The sequence below is a fragment of the Cydia pomonella genome, chromosome 17, assembly GCF_033807575.1.
Source record: "Cydia pomonella isolate Wapato2018A chromosome 17, ilCydPomo1, whole genome shotgun sequence".
Taxonomy (NCBI): Eukaryota; Metazoa; Arthropoda; class Insecta; order Lepidoptera; family Tortricidae; genus Cydia; species Cydia pomonella.
This window is the reverse complement of record NC_084719.1, coordinates 7,450,910-7,470,886: the sequence shown is the minus strand read 5'-3', so window position 1 is coordinate 7,470,886 and position 19,977 is coordinate 7,450,910. Positions and strand designations below refer to the sequence as shown.

At 37.9% G+C, this 19,977-nt stretch overlaps 2 protein-coding genes across 8 annotated transcripts in view; both read right to left on the bottom strand.

Moving 5' to 3' along the window:
- LOC133527137 (solute carrier family 22 member 1-like) overlaps nucleotides 1-19,977 on the bottom strand; it is a 61,828-nt gene that overhangs the window by 29,965 nt on the left and 11,886 nt on the right. The window lies entirely within an intron of this gene.
- Nucleotides 4,848-11,214, bottom strand: LOC133526844 (uncharacterized). Of its 6 annotated transcripts, none has more exons than XM_061863648.1 (3): nucleotides 10,042-11,202; nucleotides 9,599-9,747; nucleotides 4,848-8,970 (listed from the first exon to the last, which is right to left on the bottom strand). In XM_061863648.1, exons 1-3 carry the CDS (start codon nucleotides 10,439-10,441, stop codon nucleotides 5,347-5,349), a joined length of 4,173 nt encoding a protein of 1,390 aa, XP_061719632.1. In that variant the 5' UTR covers nucleotides 10,442-11,202; the 3' UTR covers nucleotides 4,848-5,346. The 6 variants fall into 6 exon arrangements, with proteins under 6 accessions (XP_061719632.1, XP_061719635.1, XP_061719631.1 ...); XM_061863651.1 differs by having other exon boundaries at nucleotides 4,848-6,337; nucleotides 8,740-8,970; nucleotides 9,448-10,184; XM_061863649.1 differs by having other exon boundaries at nucleotides 6,202-6,337; nucleotides 8,740-8,970; nucleotides 9,599-11,214.

Here is a 19,977-nt window from a genome sequence, read left to right as displayed (position 1 = left end):
TTGTTTTCGAGATCCGCGAAATATAAACATATATACAAGAATTGCTCGTCTAATGATATAAGATAGTATAAAATCAACGAACCTTATAAAACCTCGTTACATAACTTAGATTTAAGACTATTGCTGTACCCATGGGGTCCATGTGAAACTTAAAACTACTATGTAACCATGGATGCAATAAATGAATGAATGAATAAATAAATAATAAGAAATAAATCTATAAACATAAGACGCATAAGTGGATATGTCGCGTCACATGGTAACAAGACGTGTTGAGGGAATTATTGTCCGAGTATGAGCATCTCGGAGACAATGCGTTGTTTGTCTCATGAGAATCGCTGCTGCCATTGTGAATTACGACGTACCTAGTGATTAGTTTACGTTAGTGATAATTAGGAACATGCATGATTATTTTGGAAGATATAAATCGATTCTACTTCCCGTGAGATTCTAGTACATTCTAATAAACCTTGTTAGGTATCTATTGTGCGCCAAAAGCTTCCAAAATGTGAAAATAAGTGTACAGGTCGTACAAAAAGCGCGAGGCCTACGTCACAGGCCTCGAGGCTGCGACTAAAGGTTTGGAAGAGATCATAAAAATATAAGTGTTTCGTTATTTTCGCCATAATATATTTCTTCTTTCTCATTAGGACCTTACAAATGAAGTACATTTCGACAATAAAATAAAACATATTACAATTTTTACGTTTTTAAACATGTCCCTAGGTTTATTTTTTGTTATTGATATATGAGTTTTTACTTCTAGATTGGCATTTTTTGATAGACGATTGTCATTTGGTTACGGCATCTAATTTAAATATACATATATGGCCCGTGACTGTACCCTGACGAGAAGAACTAAAGTGAGGACTTTCAATTCCAATGTAAAGGCCGTGTTACTGTATGGGTGCGAAACCTGGTGTGTCCGCAAAAACCTAATGACAAAACTTTGTGAACAAATGCTTAAGGCAAATTCTGCGCATCTTTTAGACCAGCGGTTGAACAAAAATGGGTTTCGATAATATTAAAGTTTTTTCTTTTTTGATATGTCATTGGGAGTATGTTAAATAATACTTTGGTAAAAAGTTAGAAATTTTAAGGTTGAGCTTTCGGTTATATTTAAATATTTTAATTTTTGCTAATAACTAAGTAAATATAGAATTAAAGTTACAGAAAACTTTAGCATATCGAATAACACTTCAATTTATGTACAATTTTCAGTTTTTAGAAATCTGGAACAGCTGCTTTCTGGTAAACGTAAAAACACGAGTTATTTTGTAAATATAGAATTAGAGTTGCTGATATTGCAAAATTACGATATTATCGATCAACTTAGTATTCTAGTAAAAAGTTAGACATGTAGACAATGTGCTTGTCTAGATATTAATTTCAGGTTAAGCAGTATAGCTAATATTGAATTAAAGTTTGTAGAGTTAATAATAATCGATCATCAACAATGATCTCAGTTACAAAACAAAAATTTAGAAATATAAAATCACGGCGACACTCATTACTGATATGTATGCATTCCTTGCTTATATTAATACGTTACGTTTCAAACGCGCGGCAAGTTTGCGCGCGTCGCGCGCTGTGGCAGGAGGCAGCGAACAACGGTAGTGGGGAGCGGGGTGCCCTTGACTGCGTCTACGGTCCATCAAAAAAATTCCTAAAGCGTGTTTTAAATTAATAGCAATAGAAAATTGTTATTTTGTTGTTACTATATTAGGTATTGCCCGCGGTTTCGTTCACGTAGAATTCGTTATCGCGTTACATGAATATTATTTATTTATTTAAACTTTATTGCACAAACAAAAAAAAAACACAAATGGCGGACTTAATGCCAAAAGGCATCCTCTACCAGTCAACCATTGGGTCAAATAGAGACAAAAAAAACACATTCTCATACAGATGACCACCCTTCCTTGTACCATTTTAAAAGCCAGTTGCAGCTTTTCTTTCCCGATTTTTTTCAGATGTTTGGACTTGGTATTTTCCTCGCGATAGTTATTTGTTTTAAGGGGAATGTTGTTGTTAACCGCTAATGCTAATATTGATAACCGATAGTTATATAGAGATACGTTAAAAGGTGTATGCACCCTCATGTTATTTATTTCTGATAAGAAATAAATGTAAGACAAAATTCACAGTGATACATTTCAAGTAGGTTGCCTTGTAAGATTGCGTACGGATAGTTTTTTTGTTTGTTATTTCATCGTATGATATATCAAATGAAAGCTTATTTGAAAGTTGCCGTATTAAAAAAGTTGGTCCAGTTAATGGTCGCCTAGATTAACCGATTTTTATATAAAATGTAGGCAACCATGGACTGGACCAACTTGTTAAAAAGGCAACCTAGTACAGTTAGTAATATAGTACCTGGGCGACCGAGCTTTGCTCGGTTATAACTATTTATTGTAATATGGTGGTGATAATCTACATAAACTTAAAAAGTAAAATGTGAACTGACAATTATTATTATTTACAATCGATTTTAACCTTACAGCACTTGTCACAGAGTAACGCCATCTATTGTCGATTTCTCTTATTACATAGGTCATTTTTTTTTTACTAAATGAAACTTGTGTAAAACAATAAAAATTAAAAAATTATATATAAACTTGAACATTTTAAAAAAAAACAAAAGTTAGTCACCGCGCGAGATTCGAACCCGTAACACTCGTTTAGCAGTCCGCGTCTTAACCCGCTGGACCAGATGGACAGTGGCCGGCAACACGAAATTAGTGACCATATTCTGCGTCGAAAGAAAAACGCATGAAAACTCGAAAACACGCGTTTTCCCAAACATAAGACTAATCTAGATAGATTGTATACCCCCAAAAACCCCTATATACCAAATTTCAGCGAAATCGTTAGAGCCGTTTCAGAGATCACAGAAATATAATTATATATATGTACAAGAATTGCTCGTTTAAAGGTATAAGATAAAATAACTTTTCTTTTGATATATCATGTGACGTTTTTGTTTACACACTAAAAGCACAGTGTAAAAAGTAACAGTGGGCCGACGCCTTTGATGTTTGCGTAAATGCCGACACCGCTCAAGGTCTCCGTACCTACCTAGGGTTATTACAGACTTACACAACTGCCCAAAAGAGGATAGAAATGTTTTTAGTTTTCATGTTGTATGATGTATGTGTACTAATTTTACAAATGACGTCCATTTTGGAAATAAAGATGGCGGACGTCACTTTTTTGAAAAAGTCGTCATGGGTGTTGTTTTCTGGGTTTTTAGGGGTGTGGATTTCAAAAATGGCATCTATTTTGAAAATAAATATGGCGGACGCTACTTTTTGAAATGGGTGTCGATGTGTGTAGCCGTGATATCAACCACCTTTAATTCTAAAATGGTCTCTATTTTTGAAATCTGCACCAACAAGAACCGCCAAAATTGACGTCATTTTTGTAATTGGAACCCCGAGGAACCTCGGAGATGACACCCATATCGATTTTTAAGAAAAATTAGTGTCCGCCATCTTGGATTTCAAAATAGATGTCATTTTCGTAATCGGAATCCCGAGGAACCTCGGATATGACACCCATATCGACTTTTAAGAAAAAATAATTTCCGCCATCTTGGATTTCAAAATGAACGTCATTTTCGTAATCGGATCCCCGAGGAACCTCGGAGATGACACCCATATCGATTTTTAAGAAAAATTAATGTCCGCCATCTTGGATTTCAAAATAGACGTCATTTTCGTAATCGGAATCCCGAGGAACCTCGGATATGACACCCATATCGACTTTTAAGAAAAAATAATTTCCGCCATCTTGGATTTCAAAATGAACGTCATTTTCGTAATCGGATCCCCGAGGAACCTCGGAGATGACACCCATATCGATTTATAAGAAAAATTAATGTCCGCCATCTTGGATTTCAAAATGAACGTCATTTTCGTAATCGGATCCCCGAGGAACCTCGGAGATGACACCCATATCGATTTTTAAGAAAAATTAATGTCCGCCATCTTGGATTTCAAAATGAACGTCATTTTCGTAATCGGAACCCCGAGGAACCTCGGAGATGACACCCATATCGATTTTTAAGAAAAATTAATGTCCGCCATCTTGGATTTCAAAATAGACATCATTTTCGTAATCGGAATCCCGAGTAACCTCGGATAAGACACCCATATCGACTTTTAAGAAAAAATAATTTCCGCCATCTTGGATTTCAAAATGAACGTCATTTTCGTAATCGGAACCCCGAGGAACCTCGGAGATGACACCCATATCGATTTTGAAGAAAAATTAATGTCCGCCATCTTGGATTTCAAAATGAACGTCATTTTCGTAATCGGAACCCCGAGGAACCTCGGAGATGACACCCATATCGATTTTTAAGAAAAATTAATGTCCGCCATCTTGGATTTCAAAATAGACGTCATTTTCGTAATCGGAATCCCGAGGAACCTCGGATATGACACCCATATCGACTTAAGAAAAAATAATTTCCGCCGTCTTGGATTTCAAAATGAACGTCATTTTCGTAATCGGATCCCCGAGGAACCTCGGAGATGACACCCATATCGATTTTTAAGAAAAAATAATGTTCGCCATCTTGGATTGCAAAATGGACGTCATTTTCGTAATCGGAACCTCGAAGAACCTCGGAGATGACACCCATACCGATTTTTAAGAAAAATGAATGTCCGCCATCTTGGGTTCCATAATGGATGTCATTTTCGTAATCGGCACCCGTGATGATACATATATACAAACAGAAGCAAGAAACAATTTCTTGCTTTTTAAAGTCTTAAACTATGGCGGAGCCATGGTCAGGTGGAGCTGAGTGGACTGTAGGTATTTATAGTTAAAAGATGTGCTAGGGAAAATAAAGATTTATTCCAGCTGAAATGGGAGCACGTTACATTTCGAAGGTATTATGAAGAGTGTTTCTATAGTAACAAAAATCAATAATGTCATAGTTTTTAAATAAAGAACATTTAGTTTATTTTTAATGTTGCTAACATTATTGCGCCTCGAGAATAAAATGAAATCCTATTAAATTAAAAGCGTATTAACATGAGCAACATTTAACATAAGTTAACAAGATATGCATAGTATACTAGAAGATAAGATAAAATTAAAGTTACATTTATGTTACGCACACGCTAAACATCATGTTATAATATTACATTTCAGTTCTATTTTACATTTACATTTTAAAGGCATGTTTAAGTTTAACATTTAATTATTAACATTTAACAAAATTAAATAGCACTAAGACCGAGCGCATATAAATCAACCCATAGCTTAGTAGATGTAAACAAAAGCTCTTTGTTTACACTAAAAATAAATACATATGTATACCTTCATAATAGTTTATAAATCTATAGGCAGTACACATATTTTTGTGATTGACCTATTATGAGTATGACCATTTGCCAAGCGTACTTCGACTGCGCGTACTATACCGTCCTTTCCTGGAAACAAGTTAGTTACCCTCGCCATGGGCCACTCGAGAGGAGGTGAATTGTCGCTACGCAGTATGACTAAACTATCAATAGCTACATTTGGCGTAACCGATTGCCATTTAGGTCGGTTTTGTAATTGATTTAAATAATGCTTACTCCAATACTTCCAGAAGGTTTGCTTCATACAGGTTATGGTAGACCAGAACCTAAGCAAATTAGTGGGTTTATTACTTACATCTTGTTCTGGGTAAGTATTTAGAGGAGCACCAGTAAGGAAATGTCCTGGAGAGAGATATGAAAAGTCTTCTGGATCATTGCTTACCGCTGTAATGGGCCGGGCATTAAGTACGCCCTCTATCTCAACAAGCACGGAATTAAGCTGTTCATAGGTGAGGAGACTTTTACCTACGACACGTTTAAGGTGGTGCTTCGCACTCTTCACTCCGCTTTCCCATATACCGCCAAACACCGGACTATAGCTAGGAATAAAATGAAATTGTATGCCCTTTTGAGCTGCGAATGAGGTCACAGTTTGTTTATGGGTTTGAGAAGCATGCATGCGATACAACTCTGCTAATTTATTCCTTGCACCCTTGAATGTAGATGCATTATCACAATAGACCTCGCTGGGCAGGTTACGACGCGCTATGAAGCGTTTGAAGCAAGCGAGAAAGCACTCGGTCGTTAAATCACTACAGAGCTCAAGATGTATAGCCTTGGTAGTGAAACATACGAACAGAGCTATGTATCCCTTTCCAATTACTGGTTTTCTGATGCGGCTATTCTTGACTGAGACCGGCCCAGCGAAGTCGAGGCCTACCCTCTGGAACACGCGCGAGGCAGTGACGCGTGCTGCAGGCAACGAACCCATCAGCTGAGCTGCTGCAGTCGCCTTCAGTCTGAAACATATTATACACTTATGTATAATCTTTTTTACAGTACGTAAACCATCTACTATCCAGAACCTTTGCCTTAGAGAACACAAGACTAACTTTTGTCCTGCATGTAGTAAACATATATGTTCATTTCTTATAAGCAAGTTTGTTATAGGCGACTGTTTTGGCAATATTGCCGGATGCTGTGCAGCATAAGGAAGCAATGCATTTTGCAATCGACCACCAACTCGTATGATGCCTTCGCCATCAAGGAAGGGAGTTAGTGGTTTTAAATTACCTTTAAGCTGCTTGCCAGATCGCAACATACTTAAGTCATCTGAAAAGAATTGAGCTTGCTCATGTTTGACTATTAACATGAGGGCCTTGTTGAGTTCGACTATAGTTAAGAACCCTTTAAGATTCTCAGAAGTTGGTTTAACATTATTGCAAAACCTAAGGATATATGCAAGAACACGAGTCATTTTCGCTATAGTAGAGAACTTTTTTATTATTTGAAAGAGATCAGGGTCGTGCGTCGTGGTTGTAAGGCACAGAGCACTAGTATGATCAGGTTTCAGTTCTGGCAAATCGGTAGGCATGGGTGATTCTTCTGAAAAAATATAATTTTTATTATGCAGGAATATCGGGCCCCGCCACCATATGGCGTGGCCTGCGATATCTTGAGGCAAGAGACCCCTGCTGAGGCAATCCGCCGCATTGTCATTAGTGTTTACATAATGCCAATGATAGCCATCTGTCAACTCTTTGATGGCTCGGACCCTATTTGCGACGTATGTCAACAATTTTGCAACGTCTGTCTTTAGCCATGCCAGCACTATTTGACTGTCAGAGAAGAGATGGATTTCATGAATGTCTAATTTTATTGTCAGAGTGTCATGAACTCGTTTTACTAGACCAGATAAGAGCAAGCTAGCATTCAATTCAAGTCTTGCAGTACTAAGTAATTTCTTACATGGACTAATTCGAGACTTTGAACATAATAGCTCAGTACGTACATTATCATGCTCATCTATTGTGCGCAAGTACAAACAGCAGCCATAGGCCACTGACGAGGCATCAGCGAATCCAATCAGCTGATTGGCCACTGTTTGCTCTGACTTGACACAACGCGGTATGACTACTGGCTCCATCAGAGAGAGATCATCAATAAAGTCAGTCCATACTTTACGAATGTTATCTGGAGGAGTGGAATCCCAATTCAGATCATGAGCTGCCCATAACATTTGCATAATAACCTTTGCGCGAACGAAAACAGGACCTATTAGACCTAATGGATCGTAAAATTTGCTTATAAAGCTCAAAATGTCGCGTTTACAATCGTTTGAACTATTGTATGGCTCAGGGCGTGTGCTTTTGAAGACATCAGACTTGACATCTAGGTGAATGCCTAGCGTCTTCACAAAGGCATGATCTTTTTGGAGATCTACTTCTCCTAAGTAGTGACTTTCTTTGGGTACACTCTCTAAGACTAGCATGCAATTCGAGGCCCATTTGTGCAAGTGAAAACTTCCCAGATTGAGCATATTGACCAACTGTGATTGCGTTTGTACTAGTTCTTGTTCAGAGCTGCAAGATACTAGAATATCGTCAACATATGTGTTGTTTCTTATAGCTGACGCTGCCAATGGCATAGAATGTTCATTTCTTTCTGCAAGATCACTAAGACATTTTGTGGCTAACCAGGAACTTGGTTTCATGCCGTAAGTTACCGTGTTAAGTTGAATACACCTTATGTCATTATTTTTGGACTCTCGCCAAAGAATGTTTTGTAGTGATCGTTGAGCTGGATTTAAATTAACACAGCGGAACATTGATTTTATGTCACAAATAAAAAAGAGTTTGTCAGCTCTGAACAATATTAGTATGTCAAACAGATCTCTCTGCACCACAGGGCCATTTAGAAGCATATCATTCAAAGAAACTTTCTTATTTGTGCGCATTGAAGCGTCAAAAACACAACGGAGCTTTGTAGTCCGTGCTTCTAAGCGAATCACGGGGTGATGAGGGACAAAGTTCACAGGATCTTTAGTTAAATCATATTTATTTATGTCAATGTATTCTCCATGATTTAAATCAACATATTGATCTATAAATTTTTTGTATTCAGTGAAAAGAGCTTGATTTTTTGGCATGTGTAACCTCTTTTCTAGATTAAGAAACCTATTGAGTGCTAAGTGAAAAGATTCCCCTAACTCAGAGTTGATTTGCTCTAAAGGGACCTTGGTGGGCAGTGAGACCTCATATTTATTATCCACTAGCTTTGTGGTTTCCCTAAAAAGCTTTTCACAGTAATCTTGCTCTGGTAATTTTTCTGGAAAAATTTCAGGTACTTTTTCAGTTTCCCAAAATGCACTTAACTGTTCGCTTAAATTGTCATTGCATTTACTACAAAACAAAGATGTGACCTGATCAGAATTTCTTGCAGGTAGCTGCGTGCGGCCGGCAATGATTACGCCAAATGCTGTCTGCACAAGCGTAGGTCCTTGTGATGTAGCGGCACATGCTATTGAAGTACTCGTAGTTGCAGCACTCGAGGTTGTAATGCTCGGTGCTAAAGTACTTGCACTGCCTGCAGTCACTGTAGGCTGGAAGGTTGCTAGGTTTCCATTATTGGACTCCGGCTGTGTCAGGAGAATCTGGAAGAAGATACCAGCATCTAGCAATAAATCCACATCACCAGGCTTATTAAAGTCTTCATCGGCCAATTTGCAATTAGTAGGCAATGCAATGTGCGAGATGTCAATAGGAATTTGTGGCAGTTTTGTTGTTATTTTATCAACAACATGGCAATTGACATTTACTTTGAATGGATAAACAGCAGAATGCACATCAAGATTTATGCATGGTAATTAGTTTCACACGAGCAGAAGGCAAGAGTATATGCGTTAGACTCGATGTTGCAGACAAAGTTACAGGAGTAGGAGACTCGTCTTGATGCAACAAGCTGTTATGCTGTAGCTTGCACACCTCACACCGAAAATGAAATTTACATTTGCGCTTGTGTTGCAACAAACAAATTTTGCATAAGTTGTTTGCTGAAGCGAACTCGATGCGTTTTTGAGCAGAAGCTAATTTAAAACTCGGGCAACTATATATTCTATGTGCAGACTTACAATATAAACATTGCAGCTGAGGCTGATGCGCTGACGGCTTTGCTTGTGCAGTTATAGAATGACTGACAAAGCTCTGCGAAGGCCCCTTCTGTACGTCAGTGTTCTCGAATGCTAGGGCACGTTTTTCCACGTATCCTAGGAATTCCTTTACCGTGGGTGACTCATTGTTATTTCGCTCCAGTTGAAATGCTCTGTAGGTAGGCAGGTCGATCTTCTTAGATAGGATGCAAATGATTATGGCATCCCACTTATCTACAGGCTCACCCAAGTTTCGCAGAGCAGCAAGATGCTGTTTTACAACTGAAATAAAATTTCGTAAATTAGTGACATTAGATCGCGTGATTGTAGGCATATCTAGCAGTGTATTTATATGTTCTTGGGTAATTCGAACTTTATTATCGTATCGTTCTTTCAGCAAGCACAATGCTTCTGGGTAGCTGTTGTCTTCTAATGGTAGATTTTTTATTAAATCGAGCGGTTCATCGCTTAAAAAACCTTTAAGATAATATAGCTTTTGCACTGCTGAAAAAGAAGTACACTTATCGATCATGGCTGTGAACATGTTTATAAATTCGTAATATTCTGTGTATTTACCTGTGAATGTTTTTATCACGATCCGAGGCAGTTTGAGGTTCTCCGACTTTACACTTACGCCAGTTGCGCTGCTGCTTGTGGCGTTCACTTGAGGATTGTCCCTTTGGCGGATAACATTTATGATGCTATCTAGCTGCGCTACCAACAAAATGTAGTTATCTTCCACCTCCTCGTCATCGCTGGCGAGGGTAGCTGGTGGGGAAGAAAAAAGCGAGGCAACCTTGCTAGTAAGGCGTTCGTAGTCAGAAAAGGCATCCAAAAGTCTAGCCCTTTTTACTGTAACTAATTCTATCGGTGAATTTATGAGCGCTTCGCGGTCAAGGCTGTTTTTCAAGCGCGTGATAGAGGCTTTAGCGCGACCTCGCGCCGCTATGGCTTCTTTCTGTTCAGCCTCTGACATTTTTACGATTACAATTTTGTATAAAATGCCTTAAACGATCACTAATACACTTAAATATTACAATTTCACACTACTGGAATACACCAATACACGACTAATTTACTAAATATGTTTTTCGGTAAAGAAATTAAATAGTTCAAACACGAAACGGATAATGGCGTCGTCACGTCAGTGGCTGTGAGTTGAAGCGCAGTGTGTTGCGTTCTCGGCGTTCACGTACGGCGCTGCGATTGGTCGAGGAGCTAGTCGCACTCGATGACTGCGCAATGCTGCCGCCCGCACGAGCACGAAGGGATGCGTTCAAGATTGCACGTTGACCACAATGTAGACGAAACGATTTAAATGTTGCTTGCACGCGCTTTCATGATAGCGCTAGTTGGTGCATCATTGCGTTATATGAATCTTGCGTTTTTCTTCGTATTGCGCCGCTCAGTCTTGCAAGACGACGAAAGAAAAAACGATATATTACAATTCTTCTTCTTTAATTGCGCCGTTGGCGAGAAAAAATGTATTACTGCATTCTTTATCCTTTTATATAGCGCCGCTCGGCTCTTCATTCAAGTCGACGAGATAAAGAATGATTTCTGACCTTCAATGTAATTTACTGCGTGATTCCATCTTCGGCGCTGATCTTTTCCGTTGAAGGACCATATGGCGGAGCCTTGAATCTTGCGTTTTTCTTCGTATTGCGCCGCTCAGCCTTGCAAGACGGCGAAAGAAAAAAACGATAATATTACATTTCTTCTTCTTTAATTGCGCCGTCGGCGAGAAGAAATGTATTAGGAAAATAAAGAACATTTAGTTTATTTTTAATGTTGCTAACAAACTACTCATAATTTCTTAAAATAAGTTATAAAACATGTCCGCCATTTTGAATTTGAAAATTGATATCATAATTATGATATATTTTTGTTTACACTGAGACATATAATTAGCACATGTCGTATGAAATATTTTAATTGTGTGTTTTTTTTATATTTTTTTTATACTACGTCGGTGGCAAACAAGCATACGGCCTGCCTGATGGTAAGCAGTATCCGTAGCCTATGTACGCCTGCAACTCCAGAGGAGTTACATGCGCGTTGCCGACCCTAACACCCTCCCTCCCCGCGTTGAGCTCTGGCAACCTTACTCACCGGCAGGAACACAACACTATGAGTAGGGTCTAGTGTTATTTGGCTGCGATTTTCTGTAAGGTGGAGGTACTTCCCCAGTTGGGTTCTGCTCTAGATCTGGAATGATATCCGCTGTGCTGTGCCCTACCACACAGAGCCAGATGACATTTACAATGCCCATACCTCTCTTATAATGCCTGTGCTAAAAATGTGATTGCGAACTACCTGCGATAACTATACAGTACCTGGGTGACCGAGCTTTGCTCGGTTATAACTAACTATTTATTGTAATATGGTGGTGTATAGGTGATAATCTTAACTACATTCTTTTACTAAATTAAACTTGTCTAAAACAATAAAAATTAAAAAATTATATATAAAATTGAACATATAAAAAAAAACAAAAGTTAGTCACCAGGCGAGATTCGAACCCGTAACACTCGTTTAGCAGTCCGCGTCTTAACCCGCTGGACCAGACGGACAGTGGCCGGCAATACGAAATTAGCGACCATATTCTGCGTCGAAAGAAAAACGCATGAAAACTCGAAAACACGCGTTTTCCCAAACATAAGACTAATCTAGATCGATTGTTTACCCCCAAAAACCCCCATATACCAAATTTCAGCAAAATCGTTAGAGCCGTTTCCGAGATCCCGGAAATATATATATACAAGAATTGCTCGTTTAAAGGTATAAGATAATTAGGCATTAAAACACTCGTGTGATCTTTTTAAGAAACTCACTTCGTTCGTTTCCTAAGCCCACACTCGTGTATTTTAATGCCTTTTATTATGTAGCAGTAACATAAACTACTAATATATGTTGAAAGTAAGTACAGGCGGCTAACACAATGGTAACAAAAGACAAAAGTTTTGAAAATGTAATTTTCATCATCGTCACTTGTCTGTACATTTGAGGGCCTATCGCGAACCACGTTCGACGTGTTACCTCTCTGTCGCACTTGTAAATTCGTACGTAAGTATGACAGGGAGGCAACACGTCGAACGTGGTTCGCGGTAAGCCCTCTGATGCCACCTCCATTAGTCTTTTGTACGCCGGTATAGCCTTCGACTCAATGTATAATCTACACTTTTTATGGAAACGTAGTTCCTCCTTCCCGTAGAAATATTTAACTTTCCCATCACCAAGAAAGATTATTTGCTCGCAGTTATTAACTGCTCAATTCCTCGTTTTTTCTCTGTTACTAAGTCAGTACAGTACACATATCAAACATTTTTCACTCATTTTGAAGTCATAATAACTTTTATTCTATAATTAAATTCATGTAATGTCCGCATCTAATTTATGTGCACGATAAACAAACAAATGAATGATTTGAAAGAAAAGACAAACAGCGCTTGCGAAGCTGAGCGGGGGGCGCGGGCGGTGCGAGGTATCTATCGCTCACTAGGTCGGCTACGATAGGCTCCCGCGCGCCGAGCCGACATGTTGACGGACCAGCGCGGCGTGGTTATGAATTTCGCGCCTTTTAAAGTTGATTTTACTATTACAATGCAAGCTACACACAGATATTTCTTACTTTCCATAAAATGGCTGCATATATTATTTTATAGTAATAGACTTATCTCTACGGACTTTAATTCAATATTAGATCTTACAGGACAAAAAACGCATATTAATTGTAAAGCACATATCCTATTCTTCTAATTTTTTGCCTTGCCTATTAACTTAAGAATTTAGATATGATATTGTGGATTTTTCAAACTTTAATTCAATATTGACAAAATAATAAGCTAATTTGAGTTTGACAAAGTAGCACGTTGATTTTTTTTCTAAAAATTTGATAGCATAAAGCCTCATACATATTATAAAAGACGATGCTTAAATTTTGTACTTTAATTCAATATTCAAAATTCATCAATAAAAATACATAAATACCTTATTTATATCTAACGCTCGTTCTAAATTTTCTTCATATATTACAAATATGCTTAAAAATATGTCCCATACCAGATAAACATCACTTTTCACTCTTTAGAATTATCGAAACTTATAGGGCAAAAATCCGGTCCCACTATTGGTCTATTTTGGCTTAACTGGATCACAAACTCTCACTTATGGAGAATAACCGGACAAGCACCCGTACACAAGGTGATCCAAACGCGCAAATGGCATTGGTTTGGGCATATCCTCAGGAAGCCTGACATCCACCTATGCAAAATGGCCCTGACCTAGAAGATGCCCGGAAAACGGAAACATGGTCGCCCTTAATCTACTTGGCGCCGTTCCGTGGGTGTATTGGGGATGGGGTGGGAGGACGTTACCCAAACTGCCAAAGACTGGAGTCAGTGGAAGAAAATGGTTCGAGCCCCACACGCCAGCAGGGGATAACAGGATGAAAAGAAGATATGGTCCCAAAGGCCAGTTTGCTCTGGCTATTCTGGCTATTACCCAAATTACTACATAGTAGATATTCTCATATCCCTGGAATAAGATGTAAATTGTACGCACAACCGCCTTTCACGTCTTTATCCTGGTGGTTATATTTTAGCAAAGGTTATATTCGGAATGCAACCGCAGCAACACTGCTGCAGTGTTGTCGCAGCGAGAAATGAGCGTTGTTGCTATAAACTTCCTTGATTAATTACGGTATTGTTGAAATTAGAACGTTCAATCTGTCACTCAGCAAAACTGCAGCAGTAATGCTACTGCAGTCGTTCGAATATTTTTTTAATACTACATCGGTGGCAAACAAGCATACGGCCCGCCTGATGGTAAGCAATCACCGTAGCCTATGGACGCCTGCAACTCCAGAGATATTACATGCGCGTTGCCAACCCTAACACTCCGCACCCTCGTTGAGCTCTGGCAACCTTACTTCTCGGCAGGAACGCAACATTATGAATAGGGTCTAGTATTATTTGGCTGCGATTTTCTGTAAGGTGGAGGTACTTCCCCAGTTGGGCTCTGCTCTTAAAGTATTAGTTAACTCGAGTCCAGTTACGTACCTACAGAATGAGTTCTAGCTGAAGTTTATTCCGTGTGTTCCGTGAAGCGTGCTGCCTCAAACATACAAACATGGCCATTGTAAACGTTGGAGAGATAGCTAGTTTCCAGTTTACCGGGAATCTAAACTAAACCACACGTTAGAAAACTCTCAAAAATAAATTTCCAGTAATATCCTCCTTTCGTTTAATGCTCAGTGTGAGGGGTTTAGCCCACACACCACAGCTTTCAGTAACATTTTTTTATTAAATCGATACACAGTATTCATTAAAATAAGATTACATCAAACATAACATCGGGTGACGGATTCCCGCCAAAACCTGACAGTTCTTTATAAAAACCAAGATGACCATAAACAAAACAACCAAAAAGTATAAAGCCAGGTGCATACTACATGTTATTATCCATATAAGGCCACGTGATGCGTACACAAGCAACTAAGTAGGTAGGTAATTTTATATTATATGACTGCGTTTGCGACTGATTCCAAGAAGCTTCTAAGATACACCTAATGTAAAGGATAACGGATTATTGTATATTAATATAAAATTATATATTATAGTAAAGTTTTTACGACGTATGAATTAACACAATATATCGCTTAAAATTATTTAGATAACAACTATGGAAAAGCGTTCTATAATGGGCCAAAACTACATTGACAGTTTTTTAGTGCGGCATAGTTTTCTTAAAAACAAACGTTTGTGTTTGTGTAACATAGCTAAAGTAAAATATTTTGAAGATAATACATTTTGTTTGACTTAAATGATTGTAGCTTTAATTTTGTAAGGAAGTTGTAAGGAGAAATAAATAATAAATAAATATTATAGGACATTATTACACAAATTAACTAAGTCCAACAGTAAGCTCAATAAGGCTTGTGTTGAGGGTACTTAGACAACGATATATATAATATATAAATATTTATAAATACTTAAATACATAGAAAACACCCATGACTCAGGAACAAATATCCATGCTCATCACACGAATAAAAGCCCTTACCAGGATTTGAACCCGGGACCATCAGCTTCCTAGGCAGGGTCACTACCCACTAGGCCAAACCGATCGTCATAACAACTTCTTTATAGAAACATTCTTAAATTTTTATTGTCAACGTGTTTTTGTCCATCTTGTACCTATAACTCAAAGCAATCAAGCATTTGCAAATGTATGTACGTAGATTGATTAGTCTGTCATGGAGTCCTATAAATCACACAGCACACGTGTTCTTAATTTGAAACATGACGGTCCTAACCTACCTATACTTCATACATTCGGACTTTAAATGATCAAATGAATTGATCACGACTATACTTGTCTTGCCTGATCAGAGTCAAGGCCGTTTCATCATCAATGTGAATTTTACTAATGGATTTATCGAATGTCATTCGTCCTAGGTGATTGCAAATAACAATGTGCAAGTTGCAAAACATTACCAAAATTTCTGCCATTTCTGGAAACTCCCTTAAGAAAATTCTCAATGCCAGTTTCCAGTTAGAAAGTTTCCGTTCAGATTAGGGATTATTACTCGATGTTCTTGATGATGATTCTATTTCATATGTCTTAGAAACCGAAAATAATTGTAGGAAGGTTTGGCAATAAACGTGCAGAAAAATTCCTAGAATATTTAAAATGCTCTTTGACACATTGATAGAAGAAAGATCTTTATTTACATAACAGATATATACACAAGAATTACAATAGCTTAAATCTAAAATAGGCCCTTGAGGTCACATCTAAAAATATCGATACGATAAAAGTGCCAAAAATATGTATACACTTTATTGCCCATATATTAAGGTAGTGTATACATGTTTTTGGCACATTTTTCGTATCGATATTTTCAGACGTGACTGTACCAAGGATGCTGGCGGCATTTCCTCGTATCCCAATGCTGATACGTTGTGCGAGAAGAATTTTTATAAAATTCAACTACCTAATAATAGCGATGGCAACAATGTGGCCGATTTGAACTAACAAATCTATGTCAATTTGATCACATTTTGAGATCACTCTACTAAGTACCTACAACTTAAGCCTTATTGAGCTTACTGTGAGAATTACTCGTAGCCAATTTGTGTAATAATTTCATGATAATGTCCTATAATATTTATTTATTAATTAATTATTCTTCTAAAGACTTCTGTAAGATATGGTGAAAGACTTGTAAGGTGTAAGACTTCTGTAATGGATTCCCATTTAAACAGTTGTGAATCGAGTTGTGTACACATATACAATCCAACATTTTCATTAAGACCATCTGTATAAAGTTCAAGAACTGACAGATAAATACTTACATAAATATAAATTATGACAGAAACTAATGAAGGTAATAAAATGACTGTTGTAAGTTCAATCCAAAGCTCTTATCAATAAAGAGGACAAGCATCCTTGTGCCAATGGAAATAAACGCACATTGTAAGATATACGATGTAGTGGAAATAGATTGTAATTAAATAATGTCCAATAGATAAATTAAATAGTTTCAATGCGGTCATGGAACTGAACTTAAGAAAATAACAGAAAGAACAGAAAGACATAAATACTTAAATAAATATTGGACATTCGTACACAAATTGACTAAGGCCAGCAGTAAGCTCAAGAAGGCTTGTGTTGTGTTGTGGGTACTCAGGTAAATATATATATAATATATAAATACTAAAATTTTAGATTTAGGTTTGAAGTTTTATAGTTTAATTATGTTTTATACGATTACTAATAAGTAAGTAAGTAAATATTCTTTATTGCACCAACAATTATACATTTTACATACATGTAAAACTACAAATGAATTTTAAAGGAAAATAGAACCAGAATAAATTCAGTTGTAGTGATTATGTAAGTAATTAAATGAAGCTTTTGACATTTGTCCAATACACGTAGTAAATACCCATGACTCAGGAATAAATATCTGTGCTCATCACACAGGACTATCGGCTTCATAGGCAGGGTCACTACCCACTAGGCTTGACCGTTTGTCATGTTTTTGTTCTTTTAAATGTTTTAAAATAAACAAAAGGATAAAGAGTGAGGGTTCAGTGTGAGGTTAGTCTTCTTTTCTTCCTGACTTCATAATAACAATGTTTTTCTGTAAATTTGGAAGCTGTTTTGACTGGTTGGTACACTACGTAATTACTGATTTAAACTTTCACGATTTTTACACATTTTTAAACTACAGAAAAGGGATTTAACGGGATTAAGTCCTGTTTCTATAATTTACTAGTACATAAGCAACAGAGCGCGGTAAGACCCCACACATAGGTACTCGTGATTACTGTAAGGTTGTGGTAAAAAACCCCGATTCGTTCCTCCAACTTGTAACTCGCAACAGTCGCAACGCACATGTAAATGACTGTTATTATAACGGCCCGATTCGAAGAATGAAATACAATAACGATAAGTTCTGGTTTAGATAAGTTCTCATTTAGATATCGTTTGTAAGTCGTATAATTGACAGAAGCAGCTCGATTCGGGCGACCAATGTCCCTTTGACGTTAGAAATATCGTAGATAGATCTTATTGGGATCACAGCGGAATCGAAACAAACGTCAATTTTGACATGTCGTTTAGTTATCGATTTTTTAAATATCTTTCCAAGATCTTAAACGTGTCTTAATCATTCTTAGAATCGGGCCGTAAGTATACGAGAATACTTTTGCGGTATAAGTAGAGTGTAGTACCTACGGGTATAACGAACTTAGTTACAACTAGTCCCAAAAATTGCGGTCAGAACAGTTTTACGCTCCTGTCATAGAGAAATAAGAAGTAATAGAGTGCTCACTCCATACATCAGTTTTGGTACCAAAATGCTTATTATTTTCGCAGTCGACATCTAGATCGCTAGCATCGAGTAGCGGAAGTCTCAGTACTGCTACTCGACAATAGATATCGCGGCAAACAATAAGTTTAATGCTCAACGATTTTCCTAATATTATAATCAGAGTAAGCGTAGGAGTTGAAAATAGAGTTCCAGTTACTCTATGTGATGATGTCGACTGCGAAAATAATAAGCTTTTTGGTACCAAAACTGATGTATGGAGTGAGCACTCTATTACTTCTTATTTCTCTATGCTCCTGTTTACATAATTCTTGGCACTTTCATCCGTCTACTTACTCTGTATTATGTGATTAAAGTCAATAGTTCAATTAAATTATTGATAACCTGACGCCAAGATAACATTCTGAACCGGAAGATAGCAGTTCGTACTTATATTGAAGATTTATTATTGATTTAACGATAACAACACGGCATCAATATTTTTAAGGCCTCATCGCTAGTATAATCGCTACTTTTCGCACAAATATATATGGACAAAATGGTATGGACACATTCCGAATGAATCCACTCATAAAGTGGCCATGCAATTCGCGGCTGGGTGTAGATGTCACAATATGCCATAAAATGTCTAATACTTCTTTTAAAGGTTTGCTACTCTTTGGGTTTCGCATTGAATTGCAACTGTAGACGCGGAAGAAGTCACCGTCAATCTTCTTAATAAAATAATAAGGCGAGTTTTGATTAATAGCAACATCTAATAATAATATGAAATAACTGCAGAGCAGCTTGTGACGTGTTGTTGGGGAGTAACGACCCAACGGATCCGAGTTCTCCCGAGAGTCGGCCAGGGTCTCCGTCTGCGGCGAGTCTTCGTTGGTTGGAGTGGGCCCGCAGGACTCTCAACTCTGGCTTGCCTTCATTGGCCGGCCAGCGTGGAGTCGTTAAAGCTATGTGCTCCAGGGGTGGAAGTGCAACATGCATAAGACGCGAGTTGGCACAGTGGCTGTTATCAGCCACTGGGTAGAAAGTGGCGTACACATCTCGACACCCTTGAGCCGCTCACACCGGTGTTGCCCCTGGTCGTCTTCACGACGGCAGTTTCAGGGGCCCATCGAGTGGGTGGCGAGTCCCGGCCTGCCTCGATAGCTAGTGAAAACATTGTTATGGCAGGTGCCCGGACGTCTTTGCAATAACCTAGTCTCATTGTCCACCGAAACTTCAATCCATAGACCGTTACACTGTTCACTTTTTCTACAATAGTCCCAATTCCTGTTGCGACCGGTTCATGGGTGTCTTTTGTTGCGTCTGTAAACGGGTTCCAGCAGACATCTACATGACATTGAAGCTCTCCAAGGGGAATCTACGTGTTGGACCTATATCTCCAACCAACCCACGCAAGCCTATCAAAAGACCGGGGTTTATAGGCCCGTAAAATCCAAGGATAGGTATGAAAATTATGCACAATGCGTTAGAAAAAATCCAAATTATAACTATCATATTTTTCCAGTTTCCTACGTTTCGAATATTTCATTGATTTCATAAAAGCAAACCGTCAAATAAAATAAGCAACGGATTGAACGTTCTAATCGCGACAGCAATGCGGTAAACACTGCAACAGTAACACACAGCTTACACTGCTGCAGTTTTTATCCGAATGTTGATGAAGAAGGTTA

Coding starts and splice junctions, on each gene's coding strand:
- LOC133526844 (XM_061863647.1), bottom strand. CDS start 10,441: ATGTCAGAGGCTGAACAGAAAGAAGCCATAGCGGCGCGAGGTCGCGCT. Junction 8,971..9,598: donor ATAACAATGAGTCACCCACG/GTAAAGGAATTC, acceptor ATCTTCTTCCAG/ATTCTCCTGACACAGCCGGA.